A 16,064-nucleotide genomic window follows, 5' to 3' on the forward strand; every position below is an offset into this window, starting at 1 on the left:
TGAAATTTATCAAAGGTAATTATTGATAAAACTACTGGAATAGAAGCAGGATTTTGACTCATGATGTTGTGAAGGATTTTAGTGGATTCGATAATTGGAAAAAATTCCCAGATTATTTGAATTGATTCTGGTAACGAAAAAAAAAGTGTAATGTTTTCTTTACGAAATGTAATTAACTCTAAGGCAAGTTTTAGGGCTGAGGCATATATAAAATTAGAAAAATTATTTTTAATATTTAATACATCAAATAAAATTGAAAGTGCTCTAGAAGATACATTAAATACTTGATGTTCAGCAATGTAATTCAATCTTTCTAGGGAATTTATTATGTTTTCAGTTTTAAGTGTATGAAAAATCATTTCAATTTCATCATTTTCTAAAAAAATATAAAAATTTGTGTTAGGGTCTTGCTCTTTTTGTTGTTTAAAATTTTGAAGATATTTATTAATTTCAAGAAAACTTCTTTTCTCTTCTGATATCATTCTAAATTTTACATAGCTTTACTTATGGCATGTATTTTTTATATCGTATATAAATTAACTAAAAGATTTTCGAAAGTACCACTGGCCCAATGGATAAGGCGTGTGCCTACGGAGCATGAGATTCCAGGTTCGAGTCCTGGGTGGTACATTTTTTTATTTTTTTATATTACCTCATTTCCTTAACGTTCGTTAAATATTAATTTTTCAATTTTCAATGTTTTATATTTTATGAATAAAGTATTTAATTTCCATGAACAACAATCTCAAGCAAAAGGAATTCCATCTTTCATCTTATAAAACGATTTTTAGCACATGCACTAAAAAGAATAAAAAAGATTTCGGATAGGGATAGTTTTATTTCGTTTGAAATAGTTGGATAGTTTTATTTCTATATTTCCGTTGATACTGAATGGCTTACGACGCTAGAAGAGATCTTTTGGAGCCAAAATGATATGTGTTTGGCTTCGCCAGGAATTGCTTGGAATAATGTGTGATCAATGAATCTAATAAGGATGAACACGAGCAATGCTATAAACAGGAAAAGGACCGAAGACAAAGTTTGCATAGTTATCAAAGGAAGCTTTTTAGATTCCTTCAATATGCTTTTAGGAACGACTTCATCATTAATTGTTTGCTTAATATCAGCCCATTGGATTTGATTTGCTTGGAAAACAATTGGTGCATCAGCAAATCTAACTCTTGTCTGAAGTTGCATGTCCAACCTGTTTACAAATGACTTAAAAACGTCACTTTTTGATTAATTCAATTTTTCGGTGTGTGTATTGAATTGAATTGAGTTAAAAGGTTATAATTTCTTACAACGGATGTTATACCGTTGAAAAATTGTGAGTGTGATTGTAATTTGAATGTTATCGGGATTTTGGCTTTTTATGGTCCGTTTAAATAGCATCGGAATTACAAATCACTGTAACGCCGGTGATTGGGCCTTCCTTTGAGAGAAAAAGGCGGAGTCGATGATATTTTGGGTTTTGACATTTTCATCATTTCGAAATGTGACTTTCACTTGATTTTGCTTCAATGCTTCTTGTGCTGGTTTGGAGTGAAACCTAACAATTGAAGGGAACCCAAAAATAGGATCAAAATTTCTATTAAGCCAATCAATAGTTTCACTATCATCAGAATATCCTGATCCATAACAACGGTCAATACTTGTTTCTGGTTCTGCGAATTCAAAGTTACTGAGTTCTTGATTTCTTATGATATCTGCATAAAATGATGCAACACGAATTGAGTTTAATCGTGAACTCTCTTTTTTAACACAAACCACCCTCATGAATTGAAATTCCTTTTGAAGATTTTCTCGAAATTTTTCCATATCACCATCTGACATTACCATTTGTAATGTGTTAATAAATAAGCCTTTAGCTGAAATTGCTTTTGCTAATGATTTAATAGCAGATTGGGTCAAAGAGTTTATATCATTTGAATTGTATAGACTTGCACTAATTTCAGCAGCGGAATATGAAATAAAACCAAATCCTATTGGAAGTGATTTTATGTTGTTTAACTCCAAAACTCTTTGATCTGGATTTATTTGGTCATTACAGCTAACTGTATTCCATTGATACCCAACCTTTGCAAAAGCAGCCACAAAAACAACCGGACCCACAACAGCATCTATACCAGATATGCCAATTCCCATTTCAATCGGAAGCCCATTAATCTCATCCGGAATTTCGAGGTTTATCTTGGAGTTCATCTTGATGTAAAGTATTCAAACTGTATGTAGACCGTTTAGACCAAACAGTTTTTGATTCGAATTAAATTTGAAGCAAAAGATAAAAAAAAAAGAAGTGTTTAATTTTGATATATTTTTCAAATAATCACAACTTTAATATGAATGAGATAAACTCAAAAACAAATAAAAGAAGAAAAAAATTTATTTCCACATAAATTGTATAATTTATTTTTTAAAGACAGCATAAATTTCGCTCAATGCCCTTCTGATGAGCTCCAAATTCATTGATTTTCTACAAAACAATAATTGGAAGGCAATTTTCAGCAATCCAGGCATTTCGCTTGGTGGGATATTTTCCATTTGTTGATAATTATTAATAATTTCGAACAAATTTTGCAAGTAACCACTTATCCTCTCCAATTCTTTAATTTGAAAGACAATTGCTAAGAATTTATTTGTTAAATCATTTCTTAATCGATAACAAATTTTGAAGAACTTTTGGAAAAGTGCTCCGTTATCGTCGAAATCGTAAAATATTGAATTTGAGAACGATGTAAAAAGACCACAAATCAAAAAAACGAATATTTCCGATTCAATTTCTTTTGGTGTATTTTGGATGTTTCTGCAGCAAAATATCATATATAATATCTCTATTAATAAATAATGTATATACGAATTAAAGCAATTACAAAAGCATTCTTTGATTAACCCAATTGATAAAAAATAATTCCATATATCATCATCACTTAATTTCCGAATTGCTTTTCGAAAATGTTCCAAAACTTTTATGTTCAATTCATCATTTGAAGTTGGTTTTATATGAAAAAGATAAATAACATCTCGAGAATATAATAATTCGATTATATTCATATGACATGATTGAGGATTATTAATTAATACATTACTTAACCATTCACGAACGTGGTTAATATTATCACCAAACATATACTCTTTTAATAACTTATGTATTATTTGACATAATATTTCTTGTACCACCCAAGAATCGCACATAAAAAAATTGAGAGGGCACGTTAAGTTTTGAATAGTTTGCAAATAAATTTGATTTTTGAATGCTTGATTTCGTGTTGTATTCGCCACTTTTTCAAGTGTTGCTGTGAATTTGAATGTTGTGGATAGGGCACCCTGTCCGTCACCGTTTACCAATTGTTCCGTTAAAATAATTTGAAATTTCGCTAAATTTTGTAAAATAATAATTTGTAATTCTTCGTTTTCATGGTTCGGAAACAGCTTCAAAAAGTCGATAATAAAATCTGAGAAAGTAAAATCCAAATTTTTAACTTTGTTTAGAATAATTCCAATATTTTCTACGTCGTCTTGTTCTAAGTTAATATTTTGGAATTTCTCCAACAATTGATAACAAAATGGTATAAATCGTTGTGACAAAAGATTATCGAACTTAAATGCAGCGATTTTTAATATGTTTTTTCTATCGACTATCGTTAACTTATCGAAATAACAAACCAAAAAACAAAATGATGAAAATGTGAATTCTGATTGCTTTAACTTTAAAAGAACTTGTTCAAACAATGGATCATCACCGAATCTTTCGTGTTTTAAACATTCCGCGATGAAGAAAATCCCATTGTTATCATTATTAGGGTCATTAATTAATTGAGAAAAATATGATTTAAAGATTACATTCGAAGTTTCATATAAATCGCCTGAGAAATTCTTTAAGAGTCCGACTAATGAACAATTATAATTCATATACATAAAGTTAATGAAGTATGGAATCACAATTGATAATACATTTTCCTTAAATGGATTACAAGGAATATTTTCTGCATTTGTACTCCATCGATATAACAATTGTATTAATGGTAACGCTAAATCAATTACATCCCCAAATTGGAAATTGTTTTGTATAATGTTAAAGACATTTGGTATAAAGCCAAAGATATTTCCTAACGTTTCGAATCGTGAAAAGTCAACTAAGATCATACACTTAGCTAATTGACTCCATAAATCCATTAAAAGTTCCGAATTTGCATTTTGACACAATGAACTGGTGATAAATATAAATATATGTAAAAGTTTATCAACACGATTCATCGAGTCAACATCTTGCGTACAAAGATCAAAAAATTGGAGGTTCTCAAGAAAATCAGTGATTATCTCACAAAACAAAAAGAGGATCCCATCGTCGTGAATTGGCTGCGAAATTAAATTAGATAAAATGTCAAGAAATAAAAATGTGATTTCAAAAAATTTATAATTTTGTTCAGGCATTGAAAAAATAGTTTTAAGTGTAACATTGAGAAGCTGAAGCCATTCAATGTTGGGTTGGTTCTTGAAGAGAAAATGAAGAGAATGAGAAATAAATTCATTCTTTTTGGTAAAATATTCTCGGATTGTATATTTGGCCCTAACAAATTCTTTGTCGAAATTATGAAGAATAAGCTGAAGAAATCGAGGATAAAAATTTCCATGTGCAGTTAAGATAAATTCAAATAAATTTGGATTATAGATTATTTGAATATCAGAAAGTACCTCGAGAGCTTCACTTATTACCATTTCATTGGTTTGGTTTGAAAGTAGAATTTTTAATGAATCAGTTATAGAAATTATGTTATTATTGATATAATCGAAGTATAAGTTAATAACTTGATGTCTTATCATTGTTAGGATAATAAATTTCACGTGATCATTTACAATGTTTGGATTATTTGCTAAAGAATTCAACAATGCAACAAAATATTGAGAATATTCTGGACTATCCTGGATGAGCTCAAGCTTTTCTATTGAAGTATGATCGCCATTTCTCCAGCCTTCACAGAGGACCAGGAAATTCTCCATTTAGGTGAAGTGCTATTAGCCTTATGGTAAATTTGAGAGAAAATTGGCCGTTTGCTTTTGGTTTGTCCACAAATGCTTGTTTACTTTACACTAACTGCTTAGAAAAATTACTTTTTCAATCATTGCTGCTTCTTAGTTTTCTTCCATAAAATTATCAGATGTTCATGAATAAACAACATAGTTAAATGAAAAATACACGTTTATTAATGCAGATGTATCGATTTTGATTAACTTTTTGAAGATCTGGATGATATTTCATATTCATATATAAAATATTGATAATTTATGATTAATATAAGTAGGCTATAATAATCTTTTGATAAAAATTGCTCAATTTAGCATGATAATGTGAAAAGGGCATTCTAAAAATAATATAAAATTGAAATAAAAGTTGTTGTAAAATTTTTCAATTTGCTTTTCTAAGAATGGATTTGCCAAAATTGAACTGAATAGTCGTAATATTTACTTTTTCTGGAAATTTGAAATGTTATCGATATTTCTAAAATTCATTTATCTGATTAAAAAATAAAAATGGATCTCAAACAAACTTAAAAGCTAAGGAACTTTATGTTCTTGCTCGCTTCGGCAAATATTCACAGTTCAGATCTTAAAAATTGAATTAATTAAAAATAATATTGATATTTTTTCATGCATGTTAAATTCAATATTTCACTTTATTTTATTTGCTATTTTTTAATTTTTGTCACATGTAAAATATTATGGTAAATTAACAAAACAAGTTTTCCTTGTTCATGGCATTTTTCAATATTTATCGTCACTTCTGGGTTGTTTTGTAAAGAATTTTTGAATGGCTGGCAAAAACTATTCAATACATTGCATTGAAATGAACCGACATTTTGTTCAAATAACGGCGAAAACTTATTCAAATTTGAAAGTACTTTTTCAATTCACTCATGTTCATCTTCATTGAACGTTAATCATCAGCACATCAAATTTGATGTTTTCAATCATACATAAAAATAATTTTAATTCTCATTAAACTAAAGGTCCATCACAAGGACCAAGCCATAGCCAACAGAAGCAATAATCAATGCAGAGCCAAGTACAACAGGCCAACCAGCGAAGAAAAACTCAGGTCCGGTTAAGAAATGTTCATTTGTTTGTTTCATCGGGTTGTTAACTTCATGTTTCTGTACGCCATAAACCAAAGCTGTTGGGAACGATGAAATATGAAACAGTTGAGCACATCCGACCATCATTGCCGACAACGTCAAGAACAAAATTGGACTTCCGATATCTAATCCAATTTGATTCAAAACTGGGAACAAAATGGCAGCAGCTGATGTATGATTGATGACTGAAACGAGTATACCAATCACTAACAAGAATATTAAAATGATAACAAACAAAGGAATACCTTTCATAGCATTTGCTATCCCATTCGATAGCAAAGTCAACAGTCCCGATGCATTCATAGCTTCGCCTAAAGCAATACCACCGCCCATCAATGACAAAGTTGACCATCTGAAGTTACCGAAGTCTTCCGAATTCAGAATCTTCGTCGAGAAGAACGAAATCACTGGAATCAAAGCAGTAATACCCACGTGTCCGAAGAATCCGGGGAACTCTTCTTGCATTGCCCATAGTATAATCGTAATCAAAGTCACTGCGCAAGTGAATGTATGTTTCCAAGTCCATTTACCGAAGTCTGTATTCGAATTTATCATTAATTCATCGGAAGAAGTTTTGTAGCGTAATCTCAAATAGAAATACGTAAGTATTAATATTACAAACGCTGTTGGACCGGCGAATCCGATCCATTGTATGAATGATATTGACGCGGCGCCGCTTTCGTTGATGTATTTAATCGCTAATATGTTTTGGACTGATGCAATTGTCGTTACTAAGCCACCGGAATTACCGCTCCACGCTAAGCCCAACAAAAGCTGTTTGATGAATGGATCATTTGGACTTAACGATCGGATTATTGGCAATGTGAATGTTAAGAGTAATGTCGTGGAAGCGATGTTAGATAAGAAGGCGGCCGTGGAAAAGTTTAATAGCATAATTGCGAATAAGACAACTTTTGGTTTTTGTGAGATTTTGGATAATGCAAATGAAGATAAGCGATCTGTGATTTGTAATTTGGTTAACGCTTCGCTCATAGTTAGTGAACCCAAAAACACGAAAATTATTGGGTCCATAAATTTTGCGGCGATCCGTGTGGCTAATTGACTGGCCGGAATTCGTCGGCCTGTGTTATTGTCATAGCCAATGCTAAACCAAATGGATAAAAAAGGTATTAAATACGCTGTGGTATAAGATGGGATAAGATCAGTGGCCCATAGAAAGGCGCCCAAAATTAATATGGCGAAACATGTGTGAGCCGTTGGATATGAGGGGAAAATCGGGCAGACATAGATAATACAGAAAATTGCAACTGCTGTAAGCGGTAAAAATGATAATAATTTGTTCTTCTTTTGCTCTTTTTCTGGATCTCCGGATACTGCTCGAATTACTTCATCTGCATCGGTGGAACTAAGTCTACGAACTCGTCCATATGATTCTAGATCTGGATCATTCGATTCCAGTATTTGGAAGTTTTTGTGTTTCATTGATGAAGTGAATGGGGGTGCCCCGAATGAGGATCAAAATGAATTCAAAATTGTTCAAAAATAATTTAAAATAAAAATAAAAATATATAAATAATATTTTATTTTGGAAAGCCTAAAACATTTAAAAATTTCTTGGAGTCTATCGAGAGATCATCAACTATAAATGATTGATCTGCTTTAAATTGATTTGATGAAGATGTAGAAGTTCTTTGTTGATTTTTCTTACTGTTGTTATTGTCAATAGACGAAGGTAAACGAATCGTATCTGACACATATCTTGAAGAACTTTTTGTTTCTGTTTGAGATATTTTTGGTTTTAAAGGATAATTTCGGGGTTGTTCATTTGGTGTTAATGATTTCTTTTGTTCTGTTGGTATATAAGGTCTTGGTATCGTTGGTGATATATCTATCACATTCGATTGTTCGACTTTTAACTTTGTTGGCGTCTTTTGCTCTGGTGTAGGATGTTGCTTTGGTGTAAAAAACTTTGGAATTCGTGGAGTTGTTTCTTGTCTTCGAATAGAAGAAAGAATTGTATTTAGAAGATCTTTGATTTCTTCATCACGTTCTTTTAATAATTCAATCATCTTAGCTTCTCTTTCTTCTAGTTGTTTTCGGAGATCTATAATTTCTTTATGCATAGATTGGATTAAAGAAATAATTTGATCTTGATTAAACCCATTTAATGATATTTGATCAAGGAAATCCGATTTTTCTTCTTCTTCGGTAGTTTCAATTGGTTTCATTATCTTTTTTTGTGGTGATGAAATATCTACTTGATATATATGAAATTTATCATCAAGTGAACATTCAATATTATAAAGAACACCATTAATTGCTGCATGAATAGGAAGAGTAAATGCTACATATAGCGAAAATGATAAATTAATAATACGAGGATCATTATCTAAAGTAAGACCAATATAATAAGCTTCAACAAAATTATTTACAGCTTTGATTTTATAATAAGCTTCAGTAACTTTCCTAGTAGTACAATTTTTTATTCCTTTTAATGGTTCAATTGATACAATGAAATTAGGAAATACCATTTCAAAATTGAGGTGTAAAGCATCTGTATATACAGCAGTACAATATAAATAATAATACGAATCAGATGAAAATGATGATGTTTCTGCTGCTCCTTGAAGATATGATTGGTAATTGTCATCCACATCCCATTGTGTTGGTTCTTCTGAATCTTTTTTGAATACTAAAAAAGATGGAATTTCACCAACTCCAAATTGGTAGCCTTCTTCTCCATGAGGAATAAATTTAAAATATGTTAGTAAAATTTCTTCAGTTGTATATTCAATTTTTCCAATTAATAATCCTGTAAAATTTTCTTCCTTTTTTGAAAATTGGATAATCTCTGTAAACACGTCTTTCTCAACTTTGATAAAAGGAATTGTTGACTGAAATCCTATAGTTTTCTTTTGCATTGCAGATATTATTTTTAAACGAATTTTTGTACGTTAATGAATATAAAATCATCAAGCATCGAATCCAATTATCCTTTGTATAAACCAAAATGCACATTTACCTAAGAATCATTCGCGACACAAAATTTCGTCAACCATAAAAATCAAATTTATTAATAAATTTCTTCATGAAAAAATTGTTATGTCATAGAAGAAAAGATTGTTAACAAAGCTATTTCCTTATAGATTCTCAAAGGAATTTTTCCTTTTTGCTACAATATCTTATTAAAGATGAAATTCTTCTCATTTTCTTTTCCGACATAATGACTTGATAACAATTTAAATTCTATGCGAGCCGTCCATTTAACCAACTATATAAAAATATTTTAAATTAATGAGAAAAAAGTATTTCATGAAATATTTACTACAGAAAAAATCGTAAATTTACTTTCCGCAAAAAGCTGTAGTTAGTCAACGCAAAGAAGTGAAGTTCCTGGGAGATCAACAAGTTGAGAATTTATAAACGAACTTGTTGGGACAAGTTTTTGTTCTTCGGAGGAAACACCATCGCTGTTTGATTCCTTCTCCATCATCCAATTAGCAGAATCAAACAATTTTATATTTTCTCTCTTTGTCTTAGCATTTTTATTTATCTCGATATTTCCAAAACTACCGTGTGTTTCCACAAGAGACAGTGGAGAATCTGTTGGGTCTTTAGGAATTTTACATTCAAGAACTGTTGTTGGTAATTCATTTTTTGATTCTTTACCATGGTTCATTGCATATTCGGCAGAGTCAAAAAATTTAATGTTTTTACGTTTCTCTTTTGCTTTCTGTGATTTCATCAGTGATCCATGCCTGGTGTGATTCGAATCAGACATTTATTTGTTTGACAATTTGACTACTTTTTCATAGTAACGGTCTGGCCAAGCGATTTATCGGCCGAGCGGCTGACTTCACCGCAATTCCAACTTTCAAATTGAAATCATTTACATTAGGCAATTCAATAAGACCATAAAGAGGACGTTCTCTTTGTTTATTCCAACTTTGTTTGAGAAAAATGTCTATGAGGAATTTTATTGCTAAATGGACTGCAAAATTCTTCTCTGAAAATTGTGGATTCTGGAATTCAATTTAATTTTTGTGAAAAAAATTGTAATAAACCGTTGTGTAAAGCACTCAAAAGCGTGAGTTAAACTTTTTGAGCATCATTTTTAATAGTTTTAGCTGTTATCGGTACATTCAAAAAGTGAAAATTGAGATAAAAAAGTTGTGTTTTAACTGTTGGAAAACTGTTTTTAATTTCCATGTAAAGTTGAACCTATAATTAAAGAATGCAATCAAATTAAATAAATGTTAATTTAATTAAATAATAATTAAGTGTTGATCCAATAAATTTAACGATGTTCAATAATTGATTCATTAATGAATTCCACTGTGGAATGTTCCAAACAAAACGAATGCGCTTTCGATACCTTTCTTTTGTTGTTATTTTTGTTTCAATTTTCTCTTCTTCATATGTTCTGTTATTTCATTCACTTTTGTTGTCAATTTTTCAATTAATCATTTTTCAATTTAATTCTAATTCGAACTAAATTTATTTCATTAATTTCCCAATTTTTCTTATTCCTATAGTCAATTCCAAGTGTTAACGTGTTACCAAGTTGTGAAGATTCAGCACATTTCAGTGATCGAAAATTCCACTCACTGCGTTATACTTCACTGAATACGTTAAAATTTGACTGTTTTATAAATTGGGAATAAGTGCATTTATTCGTCATCTTCAATTAGCAAGCACTTCGTTTGCTCTTTGTTAGGGAAGTATCCTGGCGTACACTCAGTGCATTTATCGGCGCCTTCGGTTGATATAGTTCCGCATGGACAGTTGTAGCAAAGGTTAAGCGATGTCGCGCCGGCTGCAATGCCGTATGTGCCGCCCGGGCATTTCTTGCACGTTTTGGCGCCTTCTTCATCTGAGTAGTAGCCAGCGGAGCACTTGACGCATGAACCTGACGATGTGGTGTACGAACCCTTTGGACAGCGCGTGCTTTGGCATTCAGACGAACCTTCGGTGGATGTGGAGTATTGAGGACACTTCTTGCAGCTGAGTGAGCCTTCTTCATCTGAGTAATAGCCGGCAGCGCACTTTGTGCATCCATTTGCTCCTGTTGAGGATGAATATGTTCCCTTTGGACATAATGTGCATTGAGTTGCTCCCTTTGGAGAATATGAACCTGCTGGACACGCTTTACATCTGTATGTACCATCTTCGGCAGAATAATAACCTGCATCACAAGGGTAACACTTTGTTGCACCTGATAAGGAATAACTTTCTGTTCCTGCTGGACATTTCTTGCATGATGAAAATGTTGGTGTATCAGTGGAATTGGAATATTGGCCTGATGGACATTTCTTGCATTCGCCTAATCCTTCTCCATCTGCATATGAACCAGCTGGACATTTTGTGCATGAACCTGAAGCTGAGCTTGAATATGTTCCCTTTGGACATAATGTGCATTGAGTTGCTCCCTTTGGAGAATATGAACCTGCTGGGCACGCTTTACATCTGTATGTACCACTTTCGGCCGAATAATAACCTGCATCACAGGGGTAACACTTTGTTGCACCTGATGAGGAATAACTTTCTGTTCCTGCTGGACATTTCTTGCATGATGAAAATGTTGGTGTATCAGTGGAATTGGAATATTGGCCTGATGGACATTTCTTGCATTCGCCTAATCCTTCTCCATCTGCATATGAACCAGCTGGACATTTTGTGCATGAACCTGAAGCTGAGCTTGAATATGTTCCCTTTGGACATAATGTGCATTGAGTTGCTCCCTTTGGAGAATATGAACCTGCTGGGCACGCTTTACATCTGTATGTACCACTTTCGGCCGAATAATAACCTGCATCACAGGGGTAACACTTTGTTGCACCTGATAAGGAATAACTTTCTGTTCCTGCTGGACATTTCTTGCATGATGAAAATGTTGGTGTATCAGTGGAATTGGAATATTGGCCTGATGGACATTTCTTGCATTCGCCTAATCCTTCTCCATCTGCATATGAACCAGCTGGACATTTTGTGCATGAACCTGAAGCTGAGCTTGAATATGTTCCCTTTGGACATAATGTGCATTGAGTTGCTCCCTTTGGAGAATATGAACCTGCTGGACACGCTTTACATCTGTATGTACCACTTTCGGCCGAATAATAACCTGCATCACAGGGGTAACACTTTGTTGCACCTGATGAGGAATAACTTTCTGTTCCTGCTGGACATTTCTTGCATGATGAAAATGTTGGTGTATCAGTGGAATTGGAATATTGGCCTGATGGACATTTCTTGCATTCGCCTAATCCTTCTCCATCTGCATATGAACCAGCTGGACATTTTGTGCATGAACCTGAAGCTGAGCTTGAATATGTTCCCTTTGGACATAATGTGCATTGAGTTGCTCCCTTTGGAGAATATGAACCTGCTGGGCACGCTTTACATCTGTATGTACCACTTTCGGCCGAATAATAACCTGCATCACAGGGGTAACACTTTGTTGCACCTGATAAGGAATAACTTTCTGTTCCTGCTGGACATTTCTTGCATGATGAAAATGTTGGTGTATCAGTGGAATTGGAATATTGGCCTGATGGACATTTCTTGCATTCGCCTAATCCTTCTCCATCTGCATATGAACCAGCTGGACATTTTGTGCATGAACCTGAAGCTGAGCTTGAATATGTTCCCTTTGGACATAATGTGCATTGAGTTGCTCCCTTTGGAGAATATGAACCTGCTGGGCACGCTTTACATCTGTATGTACCACTTTCGGCCGAATAATAACCTGCATCACAGGGGTAACACTTTGTTGCACCTGATGAGGAATAACTTTCTGTTCCTGCTGGACATTTCTTGCATGATGCAAATGTTGGTGTATCAGTGGAATTGGAATATTCGCCTGCTGGACATTTCTTGCAACTCGAGCTTTTGGTATCAAAATAATTTCCAGCTGAGCACAATGTTGAAATACACTTTGTTGATCCCTCAGGCTTTTCACCTACTGTACCACTTGGACACTTCTTGCAATTTTCGAAAGAAGAAGAATCACTTGAGTTTGAATAATAACCTTCTGGGCATGGTTTGCATTGTTTAGAACCAACTTGATCAGTGTAGTACCCAGCGGGACATGTAGTGCAGGACCTTGATTCTGCAATTTTACTATATGTTCCTTTTGGGCATTTTACGCAGTGATGACTCGTACCAGATGGCCAGTACTCACCCTTTTTGCATGGTTCGCAATCTTCGCAGTAGTTAGGATCATTGATTTTCTTTGACGCAACAGCGCACAAAAACAGCCCTAAAATCATTAGTGTGTCATTTGACATTCAAAAATTGAAAACAATTGAAATTTGTTGACTTGTGATTAACGATCATATTGCACACAAAAGCAAAAGGTGAGTATTCAAAGTGTTTTAACCTTTCTCAAATGATTGCACACAAACAGACTAATTCAATTCTGAGGACGTTTGTTAATGCCCAAATGAAACAATTTAAACTTGGAGAATATAAAAAAATAAAAATGCATTCGAAACACCACATTTCATAATCCAGTGCACAACAGAAGTCACCAAAATATTTCACCCAAATTTTAAACCAAAAACTAAACTTATTCATGGCAAAGGATTGGTCTGTGTTTAACTAAAAAAACGAAATGAAAACTGAAAAATGAAACTTGACCTAAACAAATAGAACAAACAATAAAAAGCCAATCAAGCGAAAAGTTAACAGAAGAAAAAAATTTTTCTAATAACTTCATCAAAATAATGAATATGGAAAAATGCTTCAATAATGTGTATTGCTGAATGAGAACAGAGATGAGCATAAACATGAAAATGAAAGCAATGAAAAAGATATACAAAATTGAATAAATAATTTGGTAATAAGTGAAGAAGATAAATAAAAGATAAATAATGCGCAAGAGCAGGAATTAACAAGCAAACAAAGTGAATCACCAACTTAAGCATAAACATGATCAAATGATGTTATAGGAAAAGATAAACAATGAAAAAATAGCAAAAGAAAATCTTAACATGAATGTAATACTTATAATATGAACTAAAGCTTGAATTAAATTTGGAGAAAGCGTACAAAAATATATAAATGCTTGTTTAGTTCTATTTATTTGAAGAAGAAGAAGGATGAAATTACACAAATAAATACAAATGATATAAAATAAAGTTAATGAAAATGAGGAAAGATATAAAACAAAGACATAATGCTGTCAAAAGAAAAATTTAAATATGGAGAATTAAATGCAGATAATTAATAGCGAACCGACTAAATCCTGATATTACCTACAAAATAATTTCATGAAAATGTATAATAACTTAAGTTGATTTAAATATTAAACAGAAATAATATTCATAAAGTCTAATATATTATTTGGAAATTATTCATAGATTTTTGATGGACAGCACTTGCGTAACCTCTTCATGTGGAATTAATCATGCCAAATAGGAATAAACGAAAATCTTTTGTAATTTTTGTTTCTTAAGAGGAAAAATTTATATTATAATTAATTCATTGTTTTTCTTTGTTCGATAGATTTTAAAATTTTGATTGGATTTTCATTTTTCAAATCAGTCAAGAAAATTTTAATGATTCATCAATTCAAAAAAGCACATAACATATTAAGGAGTAAATTTATTAAAAACAAAAAGCCTTGTGTACACTGTGCTTATCTTTGAGGGAAAGTGATACGAAATCCATCGATTATCATTGGTGTTCTCTCAAATTGCTTTGTTGAAATTAAACCATTAGGAGACACATCTTCTTTTTGAATTGGATATCTTTGGCGCCTTCTAAACTTGTTTTCAGATGGATTCTTTTCATGGCATTTTTTAACAAAAATTGAATGACCAAGAAAACATCTTCCATCAAACTTAGATATTGCAGCTTCAGCTTCAGCAGTTGAATTATATGTGATTTTACAAAATCCTCCATTAAAATTTGGAGATTGAGATTTTTTCGAAAAGATAATTTTAGTTATTTTTCCAACTGATGAAAATTCTCTTATGACATCATTAGAACTCATCTTGAATGGGATATTGTTCACGATAATACTCTTTGATTCGAATTCTTTGGCATGCATGAAATTAATTGTTTGACAAAACCGTAAATACTTGTAAATGCAAAATTTAACGTATACAAATTTCATTCAAAATTGTTTTTGGGTTTCGTAATGAGGCTACTTCACTTTTTATAACGATCAAATTTAATTCATAAAGTGGAATGTGTCAAAATACAAACTGTTGACAGAAGATTTAGCCAAAATATGACAAAGTTTATCATTGATTTATATTAAGTTTTTTTATTTATTTATTGTGCCCAATCAAATAAGCTAAAATCAAATTTCTCAAGTGATGGAATTACAACAGTTGCTTTTGCATTTTGAGATGCAAGAGCAGATTCAACATCAACTTGAGGATCTGGTACAAAAACAGATGCCATCCCAGCGTTGTTTGCTGCTTTGATGCCAAGTGGTGAATCTTCAAATACAATTACTTCTTCTGGTTTGATATTATCCCATTTGCTCAAAGACTTTAAGAACACTTCTGGGTTTGGCTTACCTTTAGTTACTTCATTTCCTGTTGTGATATGGTCCATCATTGAATAAAAGTCATGATGATTGGCAATTTTTTGTTCAAAAACAGGCCTTCTAGATGAAGTACCTATTGCCATGTGAACATTCATTTCTTTTAGTTTTTTAACAAGTGACTCTGCTCCTGGCATAAGTTTTAGATTTTCCCAACAATGTTCAAGGATTTTTGTTCTTTTTTCAACAAGATCTTCAGGTGTTATAGGAAGATTGTAATGTGATACTAAAAGGCGACATGTTTCAATTGCACTTTTTCCCATTAATTGTGGTTTAAGTTCCCAATCGAGTTCATGACCAGTAAGTTCTTTGTGTGCCCATGTATATGCCCATTCTGTGTCAATGAGTGTTCCATCATTATCAAAAATGACTGCTTTGATTGGTGTTGGCCAAATTTTAGTCATTGGTCGGAGCAT

General features: G+C 32.4%; 5 protein-coding genes across 5 annotated transcripts; all 5 read right to left on the reverse strand.

Moving 5' to 3' along the window:
- Window positions 1–1,404: 1,404 nt before the first annotated feature.
- GO595_010988 (Ribonuclease H2 subunit A) lies at window positions 1,405–2,202 on the reverse strand (the record flags this gene model as incomplete). The annotated part of the gene is made up of 1 exon (XM_067913729.1): window positions 1,405–2,202. The coding sequence occupies one exon, from the start codon at window positions 2,200–2,202 to the stop codon at window positions 1,405–1,407; it is 798 nt and encodes a 265-aa protein (XP_067769726.1).
- Window positions 2,203–5,999: 3,797 nt separating this feature from the next.
- GO595_010989 (Sodium:sulfate symporter transmembrane region family protein) lies at window positions 6,000–7,574 on the reverse strand (the record flags this gene model as incomplete). The annotated part of the gene is made up of 1 exon (XM_067913730.1): window positions 6,000–7,574. One exon carries the CDS (start codon window positions 7,572–7,574, stop codon window positions 6,000–6,002), a length of 1,575 nt encoding a protein of 524 aa, XP_067769727.1.
- Window positions 7,575–9,459: 1,885 nt separating this feature from the next.
- GO595_010990 (uncharacterized protein) lies at window positions 9,460–9,873 on the reverse strand (the record flags this gene model as incomplete). The annotated part of the gene is made up of 1 exon (XM_067913731.1): window positions 9,460–9,873. The coding sequence occupies one exon, from the start codon at window positions 9,871–9,873 to the stop codon at window positions 9,460–9,462; it is 414 nt and encodes a 137-aa protein (XP_067769728.1).
- An 889-nt stretch (window positions 9,874–10,762) lies between these two features.
- On the reverse strand, window positions 10,763–13,378 carry GO595_010991 (Insulin-like growth factor binding protein,N-terminal; the record flags this gene model as incomplete). The annotated part of the gene is made up of 1 exon (XM_067913732.1): window positions 10,763–13,378. The coding sequence occupies one exon, from the start codon at window positions 13,376–13,378 to the stop codon at window positions 10,763–10,765; it is 2,616 nt and encodes an 871-aa protein (XP_067769729.1).
- A 1,993-nt stretch (window positions 13,379–15,371) lies between these two features.
- On the reverse strand, window positions 15,372–16,064 carry GO595_010992 (haloacid dehalogenase-like hydrolase family protein; the record flags this gene model as incomplete). The annotated part of the gene is made up of 1 exon (XM_067913733.1): window positions 15,372–16,064. One exon carries the CDS (start codon window positions 16,062–16,064, stop codon window positions 15,372–15,374), a length of 693 nt encoding a protein of 230 aa, XP_067769730.1.

This window comes from Histomonas meleagridis (assembly GCF_020186115.1).
Source record: "Histomonas meleagridis strain 2922-C6/04-10x chromosome Unknown scaffold_61, whole genome shotgun sequence".
In the NCBI taxonomy this organism is placed as follows: Eukaryota; Parabasalia; order Tritrichomonadida; family Dientamoebidae; genus Histomonas; species Histomonas meleagridis.